Raw genomic sequence first — 25000 nt, forward strand, 5'->3', positions numbered from 1 at the left:
CGGTTCAGCAAAAAGAGGGGGCGTGTTCCGGCGCAAACAATCCCTGTTGATATTTTGCAGTTTCAGAAAACAATTCTGCCACAGACCAGGAACCTCCTGGTCTGAAGTCAGTGGCGTAAATTCAGATGCTATTTTAAGGGCGCATGCATGGCCACAGGCCGGCAGGAATGAATGCTATGCACACCGATCTACAGACACCCCCATGCACAGACATAAACATTCAAAGCCTTGATAATATTTGTCCGTTTCCTGGTTTTGTTCGTGCATTGGTCACCTGAAAATTTAGTAGCCTAACATCTACATGCAATATCTTTACATCAACAAGCCTAATTACGACCTATTCATTTGGACAACTCATTTAGTTTTGTTCCAATTTACCGTTGTGTATGGCTTTAAACATTGTGTGCGCTTTAATATCAGTCTTAGCATTATTCCAGCTGCGCTAAGGTTTTGACAAGCACCACAATTTTGCCTACCTTGTTGTAGCCCATCTGAAATAACTCCAAGCTTTGCTATGTTCCCTCCATCCTTTCGTTGTTTTCAAAAAACGTTTATATCCATGAAGTCCTTGAAGTCTTGAGTAAGTGAATTAGCTTAAATCAGCTTATTATGTGCCGTTAACCAGCAACCATAGATAGTAAAAGAAAGCAGCAAGTACAGAAACTACAATTTCTGTAGTTGCTGCATCCATTCATTGTTATTCTCTCTCCTGCTCCAACAAAAGTTGTGCGTGCAAGTTGATGATACCATGTTTACAAACTCTACTTTACAGAAAATATTGTAAATAGCCTTCTGTCATGCAGTTAATGGGATACTGTGCAGAGTTAGAAAGTTAGGTCAACTTAGAAACTGTTTCTCGTTGTTGAGTAATGGTAATGGTAAGGTAGAGCCGTAGCTTACACCTGCAGGACTGGAGCCCTTGCTTGGCCACCTGTGCTGCGCAACGCACACTTCGCTCCTCTAATCTATACGACGCAGTTCCCATTTCTGCAAACCATACATAATTACAAGGAAAAATATTACCACACAAGGGAAATCAGTGAGGTGTTCATTAAGATGTGAAAAAAATTGGTATAAATCTAACGTACACATTTCCACAAATCACGGATGTGTTGATGACATAAATTAGGAAATATAAGAGGACTTAAGGAGACGTGATGTTGAACTGCATGCCGATGCCATTTAACCCAAATGCCCCAGCAGCAGCACGGGAGAGGAGAGCTTATCTGACAGATGATCTGCATTGTCTATAGTGAGGTAATGTAGATTACATTGCATTGATCACCTAGCCTGGGTGTTCCCATGCTGCCTTGCGCGCGATTTCATTCACGCTGCTAAGGCAGCCTGGAGACCATGGAGCAAATTTTCGACTGAGATAGGCGACCAATCACAGAACAAGGGGGAAAGCAAGACGATGATGAGCTATGCACAGACGCATTTGATAGACATCCGTGGCACCCAATAAACGGATCTGGGCATTTTTTTCAAATACGAGAAAATTAACGTTTGGTTCCCAGACCACGTCTCATTGAGAAGTGGTGGCGCTAGCCAGGCTATTGATCACCATGCATTCATAACCTCGTGATTCAGTGAGAGTGATCCCAAAACATTGAAACGTATGTCTTTGTCACATTTCTGTATTACATTTTGTCAAGAGGAAAAATCAATAGCAAACTGTTCCCAACTGAACAGTACTTATAGCTCTATGAACGCTCATGGATGCGCTGGCAAATCCGCCATCATAATAACAATCCGGTATGGAACAAGCGTGCCTGTTGTTAAAGGAAATGTGAGATGACGCTCTGATTTGGTTTATTGCACGTTACGCCCAAACCACACCTATGGGTAATGTAACTACTTCAGACCACCCCATTTTAGATTTGCGTTGGGCGCAACAGTCATTTATCCCGCTGGTAAAATAGCAACAGCGCCCACAAAGCCACTTCCGTTTTGATACTTCCGTTTTAGATCATTAGGCTTGTTTGACTTCGGCTGAGTCTGACTTGGTCTGGCTTACTACGTAAACGTGATCTTCAGAGCCTAGCCGGGAGGAGCTACAACAGAAGGCAGCTCATCCCGGACAGAAAGGCTACAGTCTGCCTGACGTGACTCGCGGGAGACATCGCGGGAGATATCGCGGAATGTTGTTTGCAATAAACACAGCAGAACTTTCATTCTTACTCATTAAAATGAGCATGATGACTGACGAAATAAATTCTTATGATGTAGTTTAAATAAACCACTGTTGTCATACAGTTAACAGGCCTGCATTGTAGCACATAAATTCAATATCAAGTGTTTCCCCTATATGTGTGTCTATCTATTTAGCCAACAGCAGAAAATAACAGAATATCCGAACGTTTTCAGTAGGCTAGCCTACCATTGTTGCAGAAATCACGTATAAGAAGGTATCCCTTCGATTTCTGTTTATTTTCGCATATTCCAACATAAGGAAGCAGCATGAGCCTCCAGTCATAATCGTCATGAGGACATTCCTCCCAAATGGCCCTATCACGTCTTTGAACTGACGTCATGAGGGCGTGTTTCAGCTCGTGCAGCTCGTGGAAGGCAACTGCAAGATCTGTCTGCAGGCTAAGACTCCCGCGATATTTTAAGGCCATGTGACATGGTGTCACGGTGGTAAGTCCCTCCCCGGCTGACAGAAGTCGGACAGAATTTCTAACCAGTATGCATTGCGTCCATCCCAGTATGCATTGTGTTCAACCCAGCATGCATCACATCAAGTCAGATCTGCACAGATCTGCCGCAAGTCGAACTCCCCTATTAAGATAGCGCCCACACACACACGCACACACACAGGTGTAACTGAAAGTGATAAGTCATGACACACAGAGACTCATTTGCCAGATGTAGAGAGTTGCAAGATCCGTCGTAATAATCAAGGACCGTTGCGCAATGATATCACACAGCACCTGAAAATAGTCCCAGTAGGCTAACTTCCAGCAACAAGTTTGAGCTGCAGCAGACAAATTGGTTAGTGACTGGATTATTACGCCTGAATGAGAGTACACTTCCATGTCAAACCAGCCTAGAAAATTGCCACGTTTCCTTTTCCATTAGTCTTATTACATTTTCTAACTTAAGAAGAGACACGGGCCAGATGGTAATGCTCTAATCCGATTCAATGATCTATGCTAGGCTGGAGCTAAAAGTGTTATCGCCAGACACAGAGAATGGCTGGATGAACTGGAGGAAGGTAAAATTCAATTGTTTAACTCGAGGGGAGGTGGAAAATTAGCGTATTTCCCCAAATGGTGACGTATCCTTTTAAAAAATAAAAAAAATATATATATATTTATTTTTGTAGAGAATGTTCTCGTTTTTCGAAATGTAGGCCTATCATTTGTGAGGTGAGAAGTTATGTTTAAATATGAGAGACCTTGCCGAAAGCATTTACTTATGAAAGTTAGACAATTTGGTTGGGATTTCACTAATCTAATTACACATCAATAAAAACTTCAGACCCCCAACTTTGGGAAAAAAAACATAGGCCTAATTACACGTAAAGAAGGTTCTGTAACAAAGAGATTATTCCGGCCTACTGAAAGCACAATGGAGAAGAAGCGCATGTGGAGTGCAAGTGGCGCTGCACAGAAAATGCAAACAGAAGAGGTCCATGGTGCATAATGTCTATGGTACCAGAGGTTCGTGGTGCATAATGTCTATGGTATCAGAGGTCCGTGGTGCATAATGTCTATGGTATCAGAGGTCCGTGGTGCATAATGTCTATGGTACCAGAGGTCAGTGGTGCATAATGTATATGGTACCAGAGGTCCATGATGCATAATGTCCATAGTACCACTGTCACGACTGATCCAGCCAGTTCCATTGATCAGAATGAAGTTTATTGTGAAAAGTTTTTGTTAAAAATATAGCCATTGAGTCATTTCCTGTAAACCACCCCTGTAAGATTATAATTACTTGCACTGTTCCTTACAAATTCCAAAAGCATCAGTCAAAGCATTATACAATTGATTTAATAGGTAAAAAATCTCACATGTTTTTATTACGGTATAAACTAAATATTAGCTTAAGCACATTGTGTTATTTTGTGGTGACTTCAATGAAAATATTTTTTCTTGCTACCGTTCCTTATACAAATCCCAAAAGATCAGTTGAAACATCATACAATGGATTTCATTGGCAGATGTCCATAGAATGTTTTATTAAAAGTCTTTCTCATTTAAACTGAGTAGCCTTGCACTACAAAGTCATTCTTGGAATTCTAAACATAATATGCAAGCATCTATAGCAACACAGACAAAGTTCAAAACGCTCTGGTAATATGATTTCTGAGTAGGTGTTTAAAATGACTAACAATATTCTTTAAAATGACTGACAACATTATTCTACTGCTGCATACATTTGCAAGCTGAAGAAATCATTATTTTCCACTGGAGCAGAAACGCTGATGTGAAGTTCCTCAAGTAATACCAGCTTCACAGGAAGAGGGCGCCATCTCCTCAGGGCTGAATCAGAATCAGAATCTGCTTTGATGACCAGTCATTTTAGAAAATAGAAAAGACACAATAGACATTGCTGAACCACCATGGTATGACTCAACTTTTACTCAAACAACAACCTACTGCAGTGTTGTAGTTCAGTCAAAAATAGCAAGTTCTGTCGTTCAAACCAGAAATGCCAGAAATGTTGTTAGTGACATCATGCAGCACGTTTATTACTCATTTATTAAAGCATTGATGGAGCTACATAGTAAGCTTTGTGAGTGGTTATTACAGCCTCTGCCCACACACATTGGATTTGTGGTAAGAAAGTATAGGAGCATTCAAAATTCCACTCATTCACAGCATAGACTAGTTTGGCCAGCAGCCAGACCAACGGATACCCTGTCTTTGCTGAATAACTGAAGTTAAGCAGGTGTGGGCCTGGTTAGTAATTGGATGGGAGACCTCCTTGGAAAACTAGGTTGTTGCTGGAAGTGGTGTTGGTGGTTGGCCATGTAAGTGGCGCTTTTCCCTCTGGCCAAAAAGATCGAACCCAATGCCCTGTGCAGTTGGCGTAGGAAATGCTGTCCTTCGGATGAGACCTTAAACCGAGGTCCTGACACACTGTGGTCATTAAACATCCCACGGCACTTATCGCAAAAAGTGTAGGAGATTCCCTGGTGTTCTGGCTTAATTTCCAACCTGACTCACATAATCGGGCCCCCTAATCATCCCCCAGTGTAATTGGCTCATTCACTCCCTCACTCTCCACCTCAAGCTGTTGTGTGGTGAGCATTCTGGTGCATAATGGCTGCCGTGCATCACCCAGGTGGGTGCTACACATTGGTGGTGGTTAGTGAGGTTCCCTGTGAAGCACTTTGAGTGTCGAGAAAAGCGCTATATAAAATATAATGTGTTGTAGTAATCAGGGCTTTGAACCGGTTCAAGGAACGAAAACGAAAACCAGGAACTTTTGGTATTTTACAGGGAACAGAAACGAAACCGGAAACGTTATTATTTTTTATGTTCTGGAACAGGAACACGTATTTAAAAATAATGGTAACCGGTTAATACCGGTTTTATTTCGTTCCTCAAAGTTTTCGTTGCCTAATTAACTAAAAGAAAAAAGTAATTATTTTCCTGCGCACGTTACCATGACGGCTGAGGTTCACTTCCTGTGTGACATCACATCAGACATTCGCTGACTGAGAAGCGGTGGATTACAAAGTCTCCACTCCACATCTTAAATAAGAGGTAAATTACGATCCATCGTTAATTAAAACGCTCATTCCAAACACAATAACAATAGCTATATTTGTCGACTCCACGTTAATGATGGACTAGCGAACATTTGGCTAAATGGCGCCAACACCTCTGTTTGCCTAATGCACAGATGGCTTGTTACGGTATGAGTAGGCCTACTGGATGGCCTTTCCCCCCGACAGTTGGAATTTGTTGTTGCCCGAGTGGCATAACCACGTGTCTTAATAATGTCGTTACGTTTGTGTGGAAATTTTCTCTTTTAACAATAAACTACACATTTGAAATAATTGTAGGCCTATTTAATTATTATTATTAATAACAATATAATTATTATTATTTAATAATGGTTGTAATATTATTACATTTGGTTTAAGCTGGATGAGAAAGATGTGACATAATTCTATAGCATTAAACAGCTGACAGGAACGAAATTAAGCTTCCGGTAACAGTATTTTTTTGTTCTAACCGGTTCGGGAACGTCAATTTATTGGTGGAACTCATAACTGGAAACGTTATAATTCCGTTTCTGTTCGGAACGAACCGATTGGGAAAAAAAATCGGTTCAAAGCCCTGGTAGTAATGCACTACAGGTCAATGAGTGAGCGCGCTAATATTTGTGCTACTCATGTTGTGCCCAGTGCAGTAGTGCACGAGTGGATGTTGTCAAAGCCATTTTGTCACCACCATTGCAGTCTCTGTTTTCACACCAGCTGGAGACGAATGAATGCAGCTTTAAATCAAGATGATTTGTGAAATACTTGTGAACGGTTGTACAGGTAGGCATATAGACAGACAATCTTGTCAAACTATTGCAATTAAAACATTGACAACAGCAAATAGCCATGAACAATGCTTCTCACTACTGCTCTCAAGCTGTCCTTTCTGACCACTTTCTGACCATCTTTGTGGTTAATCATTGAAACTACCCTTTCTAGAAACAAACCCCAGATCAGCACAGATCATGTGCAGTTTTACACGTCAGCATTTGTAAACAACAGAGTTACAGTATAGTGTTGTGCTCAACTGACCTGGCTAGGAGGTGCCTCTGGGTTATCGCACATATGTGTCTTCACCCTCACTAGAGATGGGTTTTGTATTCAGCATGTAGAATGTAAAAGCTAAAGTCAAACACATTATTAAACATTAGATTGATTTATAGTGTTATTAACAATAGAGGGAGTATAAGGATCTGGTACACACACACACACACACTACCAGGGTAGGAATTTCACGGCGGCCACGACGGCCATGGCCGTCGTAGCCCCTTGCGTTGGCCGTGACGCCCCTTTGAAAATCAGAGGTTTACAGGCCACGATGGCCTTGGTGCCCCCTTCTTTAAATATTCTGATTTGCATCCTACTAATAGCGATATATATTTAGCCTATGGCCTGTCAAAATAATCTTAGTAGTCACATCGCAAATTACGCAGTGGAGAAAGTGACAGCGCAAGAAAGAAAGTGCGTCCAAATTAACCCATTCTTCTCAGTTGAACTACTCGCGAAGTAGCCTACTCATCACACAGACATCACAAGTATCACATGAAAGAGCTTTTTCTCAGCTTTTAAACGATGTTAGCCGCTAATTGCTGTGGTGAACGGTTCGCGAGAAAAGTAAATAATATCATTCAATTTAATCATAAATTCTACTGAAGGTTTTGCGTCCATCTCCCTACCCATTCATCTCGGTGGAATACTTCACGAACCCTTCGTAACATATGACAAACCATATATCAGAATAAACAGCAGACCTTACCGAACAGACAGGTGTACATTACATTACATTACATTACATTACATTACATTACATTTGGCTGACGCATTTTTAGCCAAAGCGACTAACAACATGGTAAACAGTTTAAGTTTAGAGCAATTCTCAACAATATTAGGACAATTTAAAAAACATTAGAGTACAGTAAGAATAAGTGCATCAGTGAGTGCTGTTTTTAACAGTTACGTGTCAGTTTAAGACGGCTGGTGAGTGCTAGGATCAGCAAGACTTGTTGTAAGTGTTGCTATGAGAGGAGATGTTCTCTAAAGAGCTGGGTCTTCAGGAGTTTTTTGAAAATGGAGAGGGATGTCCCTGCCCTTGTAGGAACTGGCAGTGTGTTCCACCAGCGAGGAACAACAGATGAGAAAAGTTTGGATTGGCCTGAGCGTACCGGAGGTAGAGCTAGACGTCGTTCGTCTGAGGAGCGCAGCGGTCTGGAGGTAGCGTATGTCTGTATGAAGGCATTCAAGTAGGTGGGAGCAGAACCGGAGACTACTTTGTAGGCAAGCGTTAGAGCCTTGAATTTGATGCGGGCCGCCAATGTAGCTGGATGAGTAGCGGGGTAACATGTGCCCTCTTGGGTTGGTTGTAGACCAGGCGCGCCGCCGCGTTCTGGATCATCTGAAGTGGTTTCACTGTGCAGGCTGGGAGACCTGTCAGGAGGGCGTTGCAGTAGTCGAGTCGTGAGATGACTATTGCCTGAACCAGAAGTTGGGTGGCATCTTGATTTAAGTAAGTCCTGATTTTCCGTATATTGTAGAGTGCGAAACGGCATGACCGGGCGACTGAGGCAACATGATCTGAGAAGTTTAGTTGGTTGTCAAGAACAACTCCTAGATTTCTTGCAGTCCTGGTAGGTGAAACAGACAGAGAGTCAAATTTGATGTTGATGTCGTGGTGTATGGTAGGTTTAGCTGGGAGGACCAGCAGTTCAGTCTTTGAGAGGTTCAGCTGGAGGTGGTGTGCCTTCATCCATGTAGCTATGTCTGAGAGGCAATCCGAGATCCGTGCTGAAACCAAGGGGTCATCAGGTGGAAAGGACAGATAGAGCTGTGTGTCGTCTGCATAGCAGTGGTATGAGAAGCCATGCGAACGGATAATCTGTCCCAAGGAGGTGGTGTAGATAGCAAAGAGAAGGGGGCCCAGTACTGAGCCCTGGGGGACCCTTGTGGTGAGATGGTGAGGTGCAGATAGCTGACCAAGCCATGATACGTTAAACGAGCGTCCTGTGAGGTAGGATTCAAACCAGGAGAGAGCAGAACCGGAGATTCCCATGTTAGCGAGTATAGAGAGAAGGATGCGGTGATTAACCGTGTCAAAGGCAGCCGATAAGTCAAGCAGAATGAGTACTGATGACCGAGCGGTCGCCCTGGCTTCTTTTAAGGCTTCTGTTACAGACAGCAGAGCCGTTTCGGTAGAGTGGCCGCTTTTGAACCCAGACTGATTTGGATCCAGAAGGTTGTTCTGTGAAAGGAAGTCAGAGACCTGTTTGGAGACTGCTCGTTCAATGCCTTTGGATAAGAAAGGCAGGAGTGAGACAGGGCGGTAGTTCTCGACTTGAGCAGGGTTGAGAGAAGCTTTCTTAAGTAACGGTGTTACCCGGGCCGTTTTGAACGCTGTTGGAAATGTGCCGGAGGTTAGCGAGGCATTGATCACGTGTGTGATAGCTGGTGCGATGGTCGGGCTGATGGACTGAAGTAGGCTCGTAGGTATAGGGTCCAGCGAGCATGTGGTAGGACGGCTGCATGTCAGGAGTCTAGATACTTCATTCTCGGAGAGAGGCGTGAATGCTGAAAAAGATGATCTAGCAGTCCCTAGAGGTTGTAGGAGTCCGGTATCTGAGTCCGATGCGTTGAGTGGGCATGTAGAGAATTGACTGCTGATTGCCGCCACTTTGTTTGTAAAAAATGAGGCGAGGGTATCTGCAGTAAGGCTGGATGGAGGAGGAGGCATCTGAGGGTTGAGTAGCGATTTGAAGGTTGAAAAAAGTTTTCGAGTGTCTGTAGCACTGTTGATTTTGTCATTGTAGAAAGCCGTCTTAGCAGCAGTGATGCTGGCTGAGAAGGAGGCCAGGAGTGTCTGGTAGTTTTTGAGGTCATCAGTTAGTTTGGATTTGTGCCATTTCCTCTCCGCGGCTCTGAGTCTGGTGCGCTGCGATCGGAGGGTATCATTTAGCCATGGATGAGAGTGTTTGGATCGAGCTGGCCTTGTGGTAAGAGGGCACAGCTCGTCTAGACACGAGCTCAGTGTGGAGCAGAGCGAGTCTGTGGCCTCATTAACCTCCAGAGAGGAGAAGGTGTTGAGTGGAGGTAGACCGGAGGCAACCACAGAGGAAAAGTGCGTTGGAGACAGGTTCCGGATGTTGCGGCGGAACGTGACCATCGGCTGAGGAGCCGGAGGCTGTTCTGTCAGGCTGACGTTGAACCGGATGAAGAAGTGGTCAGAAAGATGGAGAGGCGTCACCGTGAGGGTGTCTGTGCTGCAGTTCCGAGTGAAGATCAAGTCAAGCTCTTTGCCAGCTTTGTGTGTCGGTGGGCTTTGAACCAGTTTGAGGTCAAAGGAGTGGATCAGGGCCAGAAAGTCCGCTGAGCCTGGGGCATCTAAGTGGATGTTGATATCGCCGAGAAGAAGAAGCGGACAGTCATGCTCAGGGATGGAGGACAGCAGAGTGTCAAGTTCATCCAAAAAGTCGCCTAGTTGGCCTGGAGGGCGGTAGATGACCAGCACGTAGAGTTTTGCTGGGGCGGTCACTGTGATGGCATGGAATTCGAATGAGACATATTTGTTTGAAGGCAGTAGCGGGGTGAATTTCCATTTGTTGGAGATCAGCAGGCCCGTCCCACCTCCTCGTCCAGATGGACGTGGGGTGTGGGATAGTGTAAGGTTAGTGGAGAGTGCAGCCGGGGTGGCTGTGTTCTCTGGTTTGATCCAAGTCTCAGTGAGAGCAAGGAGTTCCAACGAAAGATGGTTGGCATAGCCAGCTATGAAGTCCGTTTTGTTGACTGCGGATTGACAGTTCCACAAGCCCATGGAGAAAGAGGTTTCTGTAGGTGAGGACCGTTTAAGTTGCTGTAGGTTAAGGCGATTTCTGCCCCTTTTGGCACGATGCCGTTTTCTGCGATGGCCGGTGATAACAGATATGGTGGAATGGCACATTTTTGCCTTTGTCGGCGCCTGTGCTCGGTGAACTTGCACAGGTAAACTTGCTTGTCTTGACCGCGTCCGTCTTACACGAGGACGGCTGAAACGAGGGCTGACGCTTACGCTGACGCTTCAGCAACAGCCTCTATTGTTATGCTGACAGGAATTGCCAGGAATTGCCAAGGTGTAAAGCAGTCCCCTGTACAGTTAGCCGTTCCAGACTAATCCCGTTTTTAATTTGCAGTAAATTTCAACATACATGGATGTCTCCAAATTTGGGATTTAAGTTTTACACTGTGTTTAAATTGTTCCACATTATGTCATAACGGGCCAAATACAAAATAAATATTACAAATGTCGCCTAGATATCGGTAAATCAGAGGACAGCTGACTATAAGAGTTTGTGAAAGTAGCCTTAATGATCACAAAATGCTAAGCATGCATCTAGGCTATTTGAGTTTCTTAAAGCTGAGCTGTGCTTAAATTGTTCAATACATGATTTCATAACAGGCTAAATATAAAATAAATGTTAAATCTAGCCTAGATATCTGAAAATATTAGATGATCAGATGATTTACAGTTATATGTAATATGTCATGTTTTATGTTTTTGTAATGTTTCATACAGTGATGCAGGTCTACTGCAGTGAATACAACTTTGATCATTTTTATAGAATACTACTGTATAGTTAACTTTGGCCTTGGTGCCCTGACATGTGGCCTTTGTGCCCCCCACCAAATATGCCCAACTGAAGGCCAAGTGGCCTTGCCCCTAAAATGGTGAAATTCCAAGCCTGCACACTACAGATATGTTTGATTTGCTTCTTGAAACCAGGTAGGTCATTCAAGCACAATTGCACCACGTTTCAGAGAGGTGGATGTGAGTTAAAATGAATGACTGCAGCCTTGCACCCTCTGGGCTGTCTCTTTTTACTTTACTGTATTTATCAGTGGCTACTGTGTGTGTGTGTGTGTGTGTGTGTGTGTGTGTGTGTGTGTGTGTGTGTGTGTGTGTGTGTGTGTGTAGAAGAAAAGTTTCCAACCACTGAGCATACAGACAACAGGAAGTATTTGTGTGACCAATGTGTGTGTGTGTGTGTGTTTGGCCTTCAGATGTCTTGATCTCACACAATTGCACTGTCAGTATGAACTACTAGTATCTGTGCATTGTGCCAGTGTGTAGGGCTGCACAGTTATCGCAATCACATTTGTAATCACAATATGTACCAACTCAAGTACAAAGTACCTAATTGCAAAACCTACAAATAATCATGCACAGCTACTTTGGTCACATTTTTGACTTTTACATGTTCATTTCATCCTCCTTGACTATGCCACTTCTGATTGGTGGGTGTGTAGTATGTGAGAGGCACATTCTTATTCACAGTTCTATACACAGATTCACAGTTCTGGTCGGAGGTGCTATGCTTCTTGTGCACCGGGCGTGCTCACCAATCAGGGGTGTCAAATTACAAATTAAGATGAATTATTATTGAGACATATGGAATATTGAACTGAATCAATTCATTGACATTCAAAACTCATATTGCAAATTGCAATTGCAATCGCAATATCTGTCAGAAAAATCGCAATTAGATACAGTATTTTCCCCAAATCGTGCTGCCCTACCTGTGTATTATTAATAATAATAATAATAATAATAATAATAATAGTTAGTCTTAAACAGCTCTGTGTTTGTTGTAGATGAGAATGGGTCTGTGGTGTGGGGTGTGTATGTGTGTGTGTGTGTGTGTGTGCATGTGTCTGTGTGTGCGTGTGCAAGTGCGTGTTTGTGTGTTGTGGATGGAAAGGTGTCTGTGATGTGGGGTGTCACTCAGCTCATTTGTAGTTTCCCACCTCTGAGCATAGCATACAAACAACAGGAAGTATTTGTGTGACCAATGTGTGGGTATGTGTGTGTGTGAGTGTGTGTGTGTGTGTTTGACCATACTGTTCTCACACACTCTCTTACAGTTGCAGTTTAAGTATGAACTACTAGTACCTGTGCAGTGTGCCTGTGTATTATTATTATTAATAAATAATAATAATAATAATAATAATTAGTCTTTAACAGCAAAAGTCCTACACTATGGTATGCTTTCTGTGGCCTTAAAACAAAGCTCTTACCGAGGAGAAGAACAACTTTGTAACAGTGAGGAAGCAGGGCCAGGAACCAGGAGTCTAGCAGGAGGTCACATGGTGCATTCTGGGAATCGTAGGAGAGTTTGGCGTTGCTATGGCATTGGGCATCCGGCGTCAACAAACACACTCTCACGGCACCTTTGGTTCCGCTCGGAATGTGGAATGTCAGAGACTCCACAAAGCTGGAGTTACCTGAACGGGACAACACTGGGGACCTGGTCATGTGACAAAACAGGGAAGTAGAGCATGATGAATCAACTTCAATGTTTGACTGTTGTCAGGAAATGATAGAGTGTTAAAAATACAGACAGGCAGTACAGGATGTGTGAGTGTGTGCATGTGTGGTTGAATGTGTGTATAGGTAAGTGGTTTCAAAAGTTGATGAGACTAACAGCCTGAAAGCCTATTCAAATGTAGGACATCATATCAAAATTTGTATTTCAATTTCAAAAAAAGTATGATTTCAAGATATTCCTTTTAAGGGGTTTTTCGCCTACTGTCTGTATCAATATGTCACATCAAAGCAGCAGTAATAAGAAACAAGATAGTCTGAAAGCTCCCTGTTCAATCTGGACAGCACTTTCTGCTACCTTTCTACATTGCATTGAAGAATTTTATGTTTTGTGTTTTAGTCTCTTAATCTCTTTCTTAATTACTGAAATTAATCAAGCCCCGTCTGCGGTTAGATCTCCTTTCTCTACGCAAGGCCTTGTATGGATATTATGTTTATCTCATCTCTTGAATGTTCCACAGAAAGCATTCCCATCTTTGCTCCTATGGTAGGTACAGATTAAATTACTCTATTTGGTGTAGGCTCCACCCCTGCCAGCTAATATTAGGCAGGATCTGCTGTGACAAAAAAACCCAAAACCTGCAGAGATGTCGGGGGCCTATGCCAAAGAGTTTGTAATTCCTTAAAGTGATAATCTATGGAACTTTGTTCTCTACATTAAACCTTTAAGTCTTATTCCAACTCAACGAGTCTTTCTGGGAGAAGTAATTTTCTAAATATCAAACCCTTGATATTCTGGCAATTCTGGCATCATTATTTGTGAATTTTCAGGAGAGGTACCTACTCTTTGGGATTGCAGTCCAGTCCTTGGAAGAGGATCTTTGTCACTGATTCCAGGCTCCTTCCAGTTATCAGAGCGTAGCATGCACCTTTGAGGGAGACCCTGTCTGGTATCAGAGACAAAATTTCTGGTTTCTGAGGAAAGAGGAGAGAACATGTGTGCTCGTAACATGCTCAGACAGACCACAGATGAGGGAGAGAGAGAGAATACTAAAATATAATTGCACATATGTCAATATGAAGTAAACGGTTTAATAGAGCAGTTTAGATGTCATACTTGCACATGTATCTTGATCCATTGTCACATTTAAAACAAACAGCACTACTGTAGTCTTTCAGGTATCATATCTATCTTGCCCTCCATAAGGCTGATTTATGCTTCTGTGTCAACTCCACGCAATGACTACGCCGTTGCCTCGACACCGGCGTGACTCTGTCGAAGCTCTGCTTCGCTCACCACCAGAACAGTAGTCAGAATGGAAAACTTCTGGGGGTGCTGTGGCACAACTGGTTACAGTGCCCATACCATGTTTAGGTCAACGTCCCCACAGGGACCCGGGTTCGTGTGTGACCCGGGTCATTACCTGGTCCAACCCAATGTCTCTCTCCGCTGGCTTCATGTCACTCTCTCTACAATCCTGTCTGATTAAAGGCATAAAAAAAGAATTGCAAACTCCATAGACTGCCGTGCTGAAATACTAATCTTATTTGTTTGGACTTCTCTTGCTTAGATTTTGTAAAACGTAGAAATAGACACAGTACATTCCAATGACCTAGTTATTGTATAAGTCTGAAGTTATTTGCGAGGTGTCTGCCAGCCAGTTTATGTTATGTTAGCAAAAAACTCTCCCACAACTGCCCACAAAGTACTGCTTGCTGGCGAAGTGCTGATTTCAAAATGTTACTGACAAAGAGATTTTACAAACGGATAACCCCATCATTGCAACCAAAATAAGTCTGAGTTTATTTGCAAATGTGTATATAAGTGAACTAGCATAAGTAAGTATAAGTATATATACTCTTTTGATCCCGTGAGGGAAATTTGGTCTCTGCATTTATCCCAATCCGTGAATTAGTGAAACACACTCAGCACACAGTGAACACACAGTGAGGTGAATAAGCACACACTAATCCCGGTGCAGTGAGCTGTTGCAACAACAGCGGCGCTCGGGGAGCAGTGAGGGGTTAGGTGCCCTACTCAAGGGCACTTCAGCCGTGCCTACTGGTCAGGGTTCGAACTGGCAACCTTCCGGCTACAAGTCCGAAGCGCTAACCAGTAGGCCACAGCTGCATATAGCTCCTCCCCACAGTAGGCTGCTTAGGCAGACGGCTATCAACAGACAGGGTGAGTCGACCAATCACAGTCCTTGTGGTCTGCGCCTCAACGTGAGGTTAGAAGTTGTTGGAGGTGCGTGTCCAGCGATGACGGAGGGCTCAGAGGTGCGTGGCGACGCAGAGGGGTCTGCGGGGGAATGCCATCGATTCGACACAAAAGTAGAAATCAGCCTTTAGACAGGAGATGGAGCTGAGGGCGCAACTTACCGAGTAGTTTTGATCTGAGGGGTAGTTTTGGCAAACATCCTAGTGGGGCAGAGAGAGGGACGACAGACAGAGCCAATATGTTATCTGATAGTAATTGTAAGAGGTGAAGAACTGCTGCTGTTGCTGTTGTTGTTGTTGTTGTTGTGCTTGAGGCTCGTCTCACCTGTGTACGGGTTGAGTTCTCTGAGGATGCTGTTCTCCAGGTACAAGCAGCACCTGAAAGAGACCACACACACCCTGCAGAGAAGCACTCTACACACCTAACACACACAGTTTATACACACACACACACACACACACACACACACACACATACTGTACACATATATATATACACAATGCAAAATCAATAGAAAATATAGCTGCAAGCAGCAATGAGGGGGCCAAGTAGATAAGCAGTTGAGCAGGAGTTGGGATTGGATTGGACTGGACTTGACTGTGTTGTGTTAGATTGGATTGGAGTTGATTGGATTGGATTGGACTGGACTGGATTCAAAGGTCACCGAATTTATTGTGTGTCCTTAAGATGTACTCCTAAGACCACATACCAAGTTTGGTTTAAATCGGTGAAAGTGTTAATAAATATAGTGCCCCTAGTGGTCAAAGCACACCAAATTAATTGTGCATCCTCAAGATGTAGTCCCAAGTCCACATACTAAGTTTGGTTGCGATAGGTGAAAGTGCTAATCATACTGCCCCTAATGGTCAAATGTCACCAAATGTATTGTGGGTCCTTAGGATGTGTTCACGAATCAACGTACCAAGTTTGGTGTCAATATGTGAAAGTCTTCTGGATTATAGCGCCCCTAGTGGTCAAAGTACACCAAATGCATTGTGCGTCCTCAGGATCGGGTCCCGAGTCCATGTACCAAGTTTGGTTTTGATACGTAAAGGCGTTACTGAGATATGAGCTAATTTGCTGTATCTCTAGCGCCCCCGTAGTGGTCGAAGATCACCAAATGTATTGTGTGTCCTCACGATTGGGTCCCAAGACCATATACCAAGTTTGGTTTAGATATGTGTAAGCATTGCTGAGATATGAGCCTACTTCCTGTGATTATAGCGCCACACAGTGGTTAAAATTTACCAAATTTCTTGAACCTCCTCCTAATTGGGTCCTGAGCCCATGTAACAAGTTTGGTTTTGATACGTGTAAGCATTGCTGAGATATCCCTTCACTTCCTGTTTGGTGGCTTCGCCGCCAATTTTGATTGGCTGTTACGGGCGAACGGTTTTAGGTTTAAAGACAAAAAGGGATAACTTTTTTGAGGCTTGGACCGAAGATTATGTGTGTCAAGTTTGGTGTCAATCGGACAAACTTTGTGACCTGTGAAAACTTTTAGGTGTTTTTGATTAAATCCAATATGGCGGCTGGATCAATTACGTTGACGTCACAAATTCACATCTGTCGGACTTAGGACCTCCCACAGTATTAACAATCACCATTAGTAAGTTTTAATTCCAAACACAACACCCGTTACAGGCCAAAAGGTAATTTTGCTAATTACAGCGCCACCTATAGGTCAAAAGTCATGATATTTATTGAGCCTCCTCCTTATTTGGTCCTGACCCCATGTACCTAGTTTGGTTTTGATACGTGAAAGCTTTGCTGAGATATCACTTCACTTCCTGTTTGGTGGCTTCGCCGCCAATTTTGATTGGCTGTTACGGGCGAACGGTTTTAGATTTGAAGACAAAAAGGGATAACTTTTTTGAGGCTTGGACTGAAGATTATGTGTGTCAAGTTTGGTGTCAATCGGACAAACTTTGTGACCTGTGAAAACTTTTAGGTGTTTTAGATTAAATCCAATATGGCGGAAAATCCATCATGGCGGAAAATGACGTCATAGGGTGTGTTGAACTCGGCTTGGTCTAAGGATTCCAACGATACCTCATATTTGATAATCGGGCCAACGGGTCAAAAGTTACTAGCATGAACGCACGTCTAACTTTGGCCTGGCGCTAGAGTGCTCGAGGTGCCGACTTGAAACTTGGTGAAATTAATCATGGGACTGTGCCTAATTTGTGTGCCAAAGTTTACAACTTTTTACCAGACGGTTCTATGGGCATAGACTTCCATGACGGAATAATAATAATAGGAAAACGTAGAAACACAATGGGTGCCTTCGCAGCTTCGCTGCTTGGCCCCCAATTTGCTTCAAACACACTGAATATGAGGAAGGAACAAAGCTTTCTCACAAAGCAGAAGTTGGCCTTCCTCCGATGCTGGAGCAGTTATTCAAAAGCACGTCCTTAGTGAGCGTCTCCGTCTGGACTGTGATCGTAACTCTGAGGCGGAGTCCTGCACACATGAACACACACAGAGGCTCTCTGGGTCAGACACACGACAACTGTCCACTGTGGTTTACTGGAGCAGTAATAAGGAGACATGTGCCCATTCACAGACCTTCAGCAGGGAAGCTCTCACTAGAGAAGGTGCAGGAACAGTTGGAGGGGCCCGGACTGTCACACTTCTCTAAAGCACATGAGAAACGTATGCCTCTGTTCAGGTTGGGTGCAGCTGTCACTGTGATGTCCTAGCAGGAGAGAAAACAGGCTCATACCAGGATCTGATAGGAAATGAACAACAACAACAACGCAAATAACAACGAAATGTAAACCTCTGTACCTGTCCAGTGCTGTTTCTGACCATGTGGACAGAAATAATGTCCCTCTGCTGGGACGTCTCAGGAATCGAGACCCAGTCCGAGTTGGAACAATCATGTTGGAACGTACATCTGGAACAGAACAGAGAACACTGAGGCCCAAAGGATGAGGAAAGACATGGTGCTAACCATAGATATAGGTTTCTATACAGCATATGGTGCTAACCATAGATATAGATATCTATCTACAGTATGGTGCTAACCACCAGAGGCATAGTGACTGTGTGCTGCCAACAAGGTGGGTGGAAACAGTGAGTGTGAAGAGGGCAAGAAGTGGGAAGAGGTCTGATATAAACAGTAAAGGAGTGAATGACAAGCAGATATGGTTACGGTTACAGTAAATGGTATGCCTGTGTGTGTGCGTGTGAGTGCATGAATGTGTGTGTGATCCAGTTGTCTTTGGTGGTGACAACAACACTTTGTTGTAAGTGTTAAAAGAGCAATGATGTGTGAATGACAAGGACATATGGTCACAGTAAATGGTATACCTGTGTGTGTGTGTGTGTGCAAAGTACAATAATCTGTGAATGTCAGATGTGTGATATGTGAGAGCGTGTTCAAGTGTGCAAGTGAGTAACTTTTAGGTCATTAACGCAAGACCACAGCGGTGCAGCTTAAAGTGTTCTTACCTGCTTTGAGACACACACCAGCCACAGAAGGGGTCCAGGGCCGACCAGCAGTCCCCCAGAGTCTGATACACACCACACCGAGCCACAGGGACCTTTATCATCTACACACAGATACACACACAGTATTTTGGTTACTCATGTCATATTAAAAGGCTATCATCATGCCATGTACTGCTATACGATCACAACACACACACTTCACAAATTGAATTGTGTCCCAGCTGCCTGATGTATTGCTATTTAGCTGACCCACCTGGTTTCCCTGGGCCACGTACACGTCTGTGGGATTCACTGGAGCAAAGAGCATTTTGGGTAAAAACATCCGATCCTCATCTAAACTGTACAACACACTGGGACAGCCAGGTTTGAGGGACTTGTCTAAAGCAACCTGGAAAGCAAATAACCAAACTATGTAGTCCATTTCTCCAGTCAAAATTTAGAGTAAATAGAGTAAATGTATATCATGGGAGAAACTTTATTGGAGTTACAAACAATGATGAACTCAAAGAAACAGGAGGCTCTTGTCAAATGTTGCATACAATATCTAAAATTTACCTGTGAAATTATGACCAACCTTGATCAGCAGTCCAGTTCCAGTGCCAAAGAAAAGAACGATCCAGGAGTTGCTCTTCAAGGCAGCGACAGATGTGATGGAGCTGTTCCTGAACACCACAGCAGCTGGCCTGATAACTTTATCCGTGATTTTATTAGACTATAATAGAGAGAAACATTACATGATGTGGCTCATATCTTATGAACACTTGACATTGCACTTACACTTTATAACGACAAAATTACATTTAGCTATTAGCTGTCAACATTAACGACATTGATAACTACTTTTAATTATTTTCTAACCTCTTCCTTTTCTTTTTCTTGACACGTGTCACCTTTGTTGATACAGAAACCTGAAACAGGTGCTGTGCGTGATCGGCTGATGTCGAAAATCGCCACCGCTGTGTGTCCCGGATTCGTCTTGTCCTGAAAGACACCTGCCCAAAGGATCATGGGCGACTCTCCTGGAATAACAGCGGAGGACAGAAGCTTCCACGATTTGTCACCCTCACAGTACTGCAGGACCGCACCTTGGAGAGTCTTGAACGTGTCTGCTTTGGAGTTTTCTTTGTCCAGGCTAAAAAGTTTGACTTTAGACTCGGACGCCTTCATTTCGTTCAAAAGTAGGTATACCTGCGAGGATGCAGCAATCTGGAAACCATCAACAAACTCGACCTCGCTTCCAGGAATATTGTGGATGCTTGCAGGTGTTTGATGATTTTTATCTGTTTTAGAGAAAATGCCCCCAAATTGCCCTTCTTTTGTATTCCGCAGAGTAACCAGGGCATCGCTGTCACATTTTGTCTTTTCATTTTCGCCAACCAGTAAGTATTTGTTATGTCCATAGCTAACAATAGCCGCTATGTTTGGGTATGCTCCAATGGTGATGGATTCCTTGTGTATCGTCTTGGAAATATCATTCATGTCAAGAACTTCACAATATCCGCAGTCGTATGATCCACATGTTATCACTGAGCCGTTACTGATAAAAGGAACTAAAGTCACCACTTTGTTTGAAGTTGTTCCATTTGATATTTCTTTCCGCGTCTCCGGATTGAGGTCGAGCCTCATCTGGTGAAGCTGAGTATCCGTCAGGACAAACAGTTTATCGACCCCAACAGCGAAATTAACAACATCACCATCAAAGTTGTGTGACTCTTTACAGAGAGCGTACCTGCAAACAGCTAGAAAAACTGCCAGAAAAGTAATTTCCATTTTGTGCCAAACGTCGGCCACATCTGTCTGAGCGTGATGTCTGTATGAACGTGATGCCCACCAGTGGCGCAAAAAGTGGGTATGCGCTATATGCGGCGCATAGGGGCGCAGCACCACGGGGGCGCCAAAGCGATGGTAAAAAAATAAATAAAACTAGATGTACCGCAGAGCGGTACAAAATATGACCGCCGCCCAGTCCAGCACATTTTTTCCACAAAAAGAAATCACGCTGAAAGGCCTATATGATTCTAACTGTCTCACTAAATTGCATTATCCACACTCAAATCTCAGTGGTATCTGCTAGACAACAAGTACCAAAACATGATTAGTTCATAGATTTCACATGTAAAATTCATTTTATACAACCCCACCTCCATCTTGCCTGTTCATAATTCTGAGAAATTCTTGATTGTTTGTGTTATGTTTATGTTATGTGTGTGGGTGTGTGTGTGTGAGTGTGTGTGTGTGTGTGGGTGTGTGTGTGTGTGCGTGCTTGTGTGTGTGCCTGCGTATGTGCCTGTGCATGCAAGCGTACATACACTCTAAAAAATGCTGGGTTATTTTATCAACCCAAACGCTGAGTTGAAACTGTTGGGTCATTGTGTGGGGTTGTTTTTACTCATGTTGGGTTATTTTCTGTAACCCAGCTTGTTGGGTTGATAGTTTAGGACAGCGCCCCTCCTCTCCCCCACCTGACGTGAGCACACTACCCAGCACCAGGGTAACTTTAACACAGCTGCATAGTTATTTGAGAGTTCTGGGGGAAATCGTTATTCTTTCAACCGTCCATGCGGACTGCAGCTGTCAACATGCAGTGGAAATCAGGCGATTTTGGAAGGTATTGTAACAAACTGCGAAGTTGTCTTAGAAAGGTTTTATTGGTTATGCACCAAAACACACGAACGTCATAAACAGGCAACACAAGGGAGGTCAATTAAACAAGCACGATACACAAACAGGGTAGTCACATACAATACACGGGGTAAACACATGAGGTACAACACAAAGAAAGACCATACCAGCTAACACATACACGACAAGGCAAACGCCACTACTCATACTACAACCAACATCAACATTATACACACACACACACACACGCACAGCATTATGGGAGTACAGTCATACAGCTAGGCTCAGATCATTACACAGCCCCCCCGAGACTTAGTCCATGTCCCCTTGACTCAAGTCTTACCCTACGTCAGTCCATGAGCCTGGCTGGGACGCGACGCTGGCGTTGTGGGCGCCCCGCTGTCGCGGCGGTGACTTCCGGTGAAGGCTGCACGGTGATCGGTGTTAGAGCCACAGCTCCATTGTCACCAAGTTCCACAGAGTCAGTATCAAAGTCTCCACGACCCTCAGCTGAGGCCAGGGGTCGATACGGGGTCAGTCGATCACGGTGGAGAGCCACAACTCTCCGACGCTTAATCAGTCTCACACGATAGACCACATCAGACAGCTTCTCTAAGACATCGCACGGCCCGACCCACTGGCTAGTGAGTTTCGGGGAAATGCCTTTCTTTCTCTCCGGGCAGTACACCCACACTTTATCGCCGGTCTGGAACTCCTGGCCGCGACAGCGCGTATCGTAAGCTCGCTTTTGACGTATTCCAGCTTCACTCATAGCCTGCCGGGCCAACTCGTGTACTCCCTTGAGTCTCTCGCGTAGCTGCTTGTAGTATTCCAGCCCTGGCTTACCTCCAATCTCCGCTTCCGGAGGCGAACCGAACACCAAGTCCACCGGCGTGCGTAGCTCTCGCCCGAACATCAGAGCTGCCGGTGTGCATTTCGTTGACTCTTGCACCGCTGTGCGATATGCCCAGAGCACCAGGGGCAAGTGTAAGTCCCAGTCCTTTTGTCGGCGGTCGGCCAATATGGCCAGCTGCACTGCTAGCGTCCGGTTAAACCGTTCGACCAGCCCGTCGCTTTGTGGATGCAGAGGTGTCGTTCTCGTTTTCCGGATGCCCATGCGCTGGCAAACCTCAGCAAACACCTCCGCCTCGAAATTCCTCCCTTGGTCGCTGTGGAGCTCTTCAGGTGCCCCGAACCGGCAGAACATCTCAGTGACCAGTCTGTCCGCTGTCGTGTCCGGCCACTTAGTGAAATAGTCCATAGCTACGAGCACGTAGCGATTTCTCCGCTCTGTGACTGGCAGTGGGCCCATGATATCGACGGCTACCCGCTCCATGGGAGCCCCGACTGCGTATTGCTGCAGCGGAGCGTGCGAACGTCGCGTGGGGCCCTTCTTCGCTGTGCAGGCGTCACAGCAGTGAACATGCAGTTCAACGTCCAGCCTGCATCCCGGCCAATAGAAGTGGCTTCTCAGCCGACGAAGAGTTTTTGCGATGCCGAAATGGGCCGCCCCCACAACCCCATGTACCTGTTCCAGTACACGGGCTCGTAATCCAGCAGGAACCAGCAACTGGAAAATGTCAGATTGTCGATCGGGGGCTCGCCAGTGTCTATACAACAGTCCTTGACGTGCTACTATTCCCGGCCACTGTGAATAAATCGCTTTGGTCTCTGGATCGAGTGCTGATACGTCAGTCCATGGCGGTCGCTGACCGGCTTCGATCCATGACCACACACGGCCAAGCTTGGCATCATCCGATTGCGCCTTCCGGATCTCCTCCCTCGACATCACGTCCACCGGCGACTGCGCGTCCATGGCCTCAGCTGCTGCTCTGCAGTGCTGTGTTGTGGCGTTGGGCTGCGGTGCGTTGTCTCTCTCGCTGGCGTGAAGCTGGCGAGCGGTGGCTCTCTTGATGGCGCGGCGCTGGCGAGCGGTGAGTCTCTCGCTGGCGTGCTGTTGGCGAGCGTTGACCCTCAAAGAGAGAGGGCAAAGACACCCCCTTTGGCCCAAAGTAACACGCCACATGTTCATGCTCTCCTCTCGGCCCAGCAGCTGGAGTGCAAGGGGTAAGTCACCCATAACGCCTCCCCCCTCTAAACCAGTGGGGTAAGTCACCCATAACAACCCCCCCCCTCTAAACCAGTGGGGTAAGTCACCCATAATGCCCCCCCCCCCCTCTAAACCAGTGGGGAAAGTCACCCATAATGCCCCCCCCCCCTAAACCAGTGGAGTAAGTCACCCATAATGCCCTCCCCCACTTTAAACCAATGGTTCTCAAACTTTGTCTGTCATTCCCCACTTTGAATTTTTTGAATCTTGAAATTTGAATTTTCAAACCCCACCTGACCCCATCAACCCGCCGGGTCTCTCTCTTTCCCAATAATAACCGGCGTTCTATACATTATCCCTTACTTAATGTATGACTGGTCTCATTTAATCTCCTACCTCTCAGGCTGTCCAACCTAGCACAGACGTGCTACATTAACTCCATCCTTTAATATTAACTTCTATGTGTATGTATGCATCTGTGTGTGTGTGTTTGTGTCTATGTGAGATGCATGTTTGTATATCTCTTGGCTGTATGTGTATGACTAACTGGTCTCATTTAATCTCCTTCCTCTCAGGCTACCCAACCTAGCACAGACATGCTACATTAACTCCATCCTGCAGAGTCTGTTTGCATTGCGGCCCTTCTGCACCCAGCTGCTCCTGCAGGAGGAGAAATGGAGGAGGGAGCCCTCAGCACTGCTCCTCAGGTAAGTACACACACACACACACACACAAACCTACACACACACACATACACTAAAATTTAAACACACATAATTGCACACACACCTACACACACACACACACAAACTCTCTGTCCCTCTCCTCCCTCCCTCCCCAGGTCCTTTGTGGGGCTCCTGTGCCTTAGAGGCTCCAGAGAGAGGGACCTGAAGGTGGCAGTGCTGCTGCAGTTGAAGCGCTGCATCGCCCTGCGCAACCAGGAGTTCCAGGGAAACTCACAGAACGTAAGAAAACACACCTGAAATGAGAATCTGTGCTTTAACAATCTCATGCGCACTCTTTATAATGTTGATTTATGTGCGTGTCTGTGTGTTTTATGACTGTTTGTTGTATATGACTTGTGTGTGTGTGTGTATGTGTATGTGTGTGTGTGTATGTGTGTCTCTGTTTATGACTGCTTGTTGTATATGACTTTGTGTGTGTGTGTGTGTGTGTTTTATGACTAATTGTTGTATATGACTTTGTGTGTGTGTGTGTGTGTGTGCGTTTGTGTGTGTGTCTGTGTGTTTGTTATATATGACTTTGTGTATGTGTGTGTGTGTGTGTGTGTAGGACGCGCACGAGTTCCTGTCTGAGTTTCTGCTGGGCCTCGGGGGCATTGGGCACGCCCTCAAGATGAGGGGCGTGTCCTATCAATGCCCAGTGGACACTCAGCTCTCCTTCCAGCTCCAGCACATTAGGACCTGCAGGAGGTCAGTCAGGCCCAGATCACATGTATTTATATAGCACTGTTACTGTAATTTAGGAGTAGGGAGACCTCTAGTGGTCATTTATTTATACAACACACTTAAACGTCTTTTGCATCGCCGGTTCGAATCCGGCCTGATGCACCGCCCGCCATTACGGCCGTTGTCCCGCGATCTCCCGTTGTTTTGTGGGGCAGCCGTGGCCTACTGGTTA

General features: G+C 44.9%; 1 protein-coding gene across 8 annotated transcripts; it reads right to left on the reverse strand.

The window, feature by feature from the left end:
• Positions 1-3903: 3903 nt before the first annotated feature.
• Positions 3904-20504, reverse strand: LOC143136267 (plexin-C1). Of its 8 annotated transcripts, none has more exons than XM_076296878.1 (13): positions 19546-20504; positions 19262-19399; positions 18941-19075; positions 18688-18788; positions 18022-18130; positions 17800-17929; positions 17592-17694; positions 15556-15652; positions 15393-15431; positions 13855-13985; positions 12764-12993; positions 6758-6807; positions 4401-4508 (listed from the first exon to the last, which is right to left on the reverse strand). In XM_076296878.1, the coding sequence occupies exons 1-13, from the start codon at positions 20455-20457 to the stop codon at positions 4485-4487; spliced, it is 2199 nt and encodes a 732-aa protein (XP_076152993.1). In that variant the 5' UTR covers positions 20458-20504; the 3' UTR covers positions 4401-4484. The 8 variants fall into 8 exon arrangements, 7 of the variants coding, with proteins under 7 accessions (XP_076152991.1, XP_076152993.1, XP_076152992.1 ...); XM_076296877.1 differs by having other exon boundaries at positions 4401-4511; XM_076296879.1 differs by having other exon boundaries at positions 4420-4508; positions 6758-6847.
• Between the last annotated feature and the right edge of the window lie 4496 nt (positions 20505-25000).

This window comes from Alosa pseudoharengus, unplaced genomic scaffold (assembly GCF_046254945.1).
Source record: "Alosa pseudoharengus isolate Yale_2024_CS ecotype anadromous, Long Island Sound unplaced genomic scaffold, YU_APseudo_1.1 YU_APseudo_1.1_scf_20, whole genome shotgun sequence".
Taxonomy (NCBI): domain Eukaryota; kingdom Metazoa; phylum Chordata; class Actinopteri; order Clupeiformes; family Clupeidae; genus Alosa; species Alosa pseudoharengus.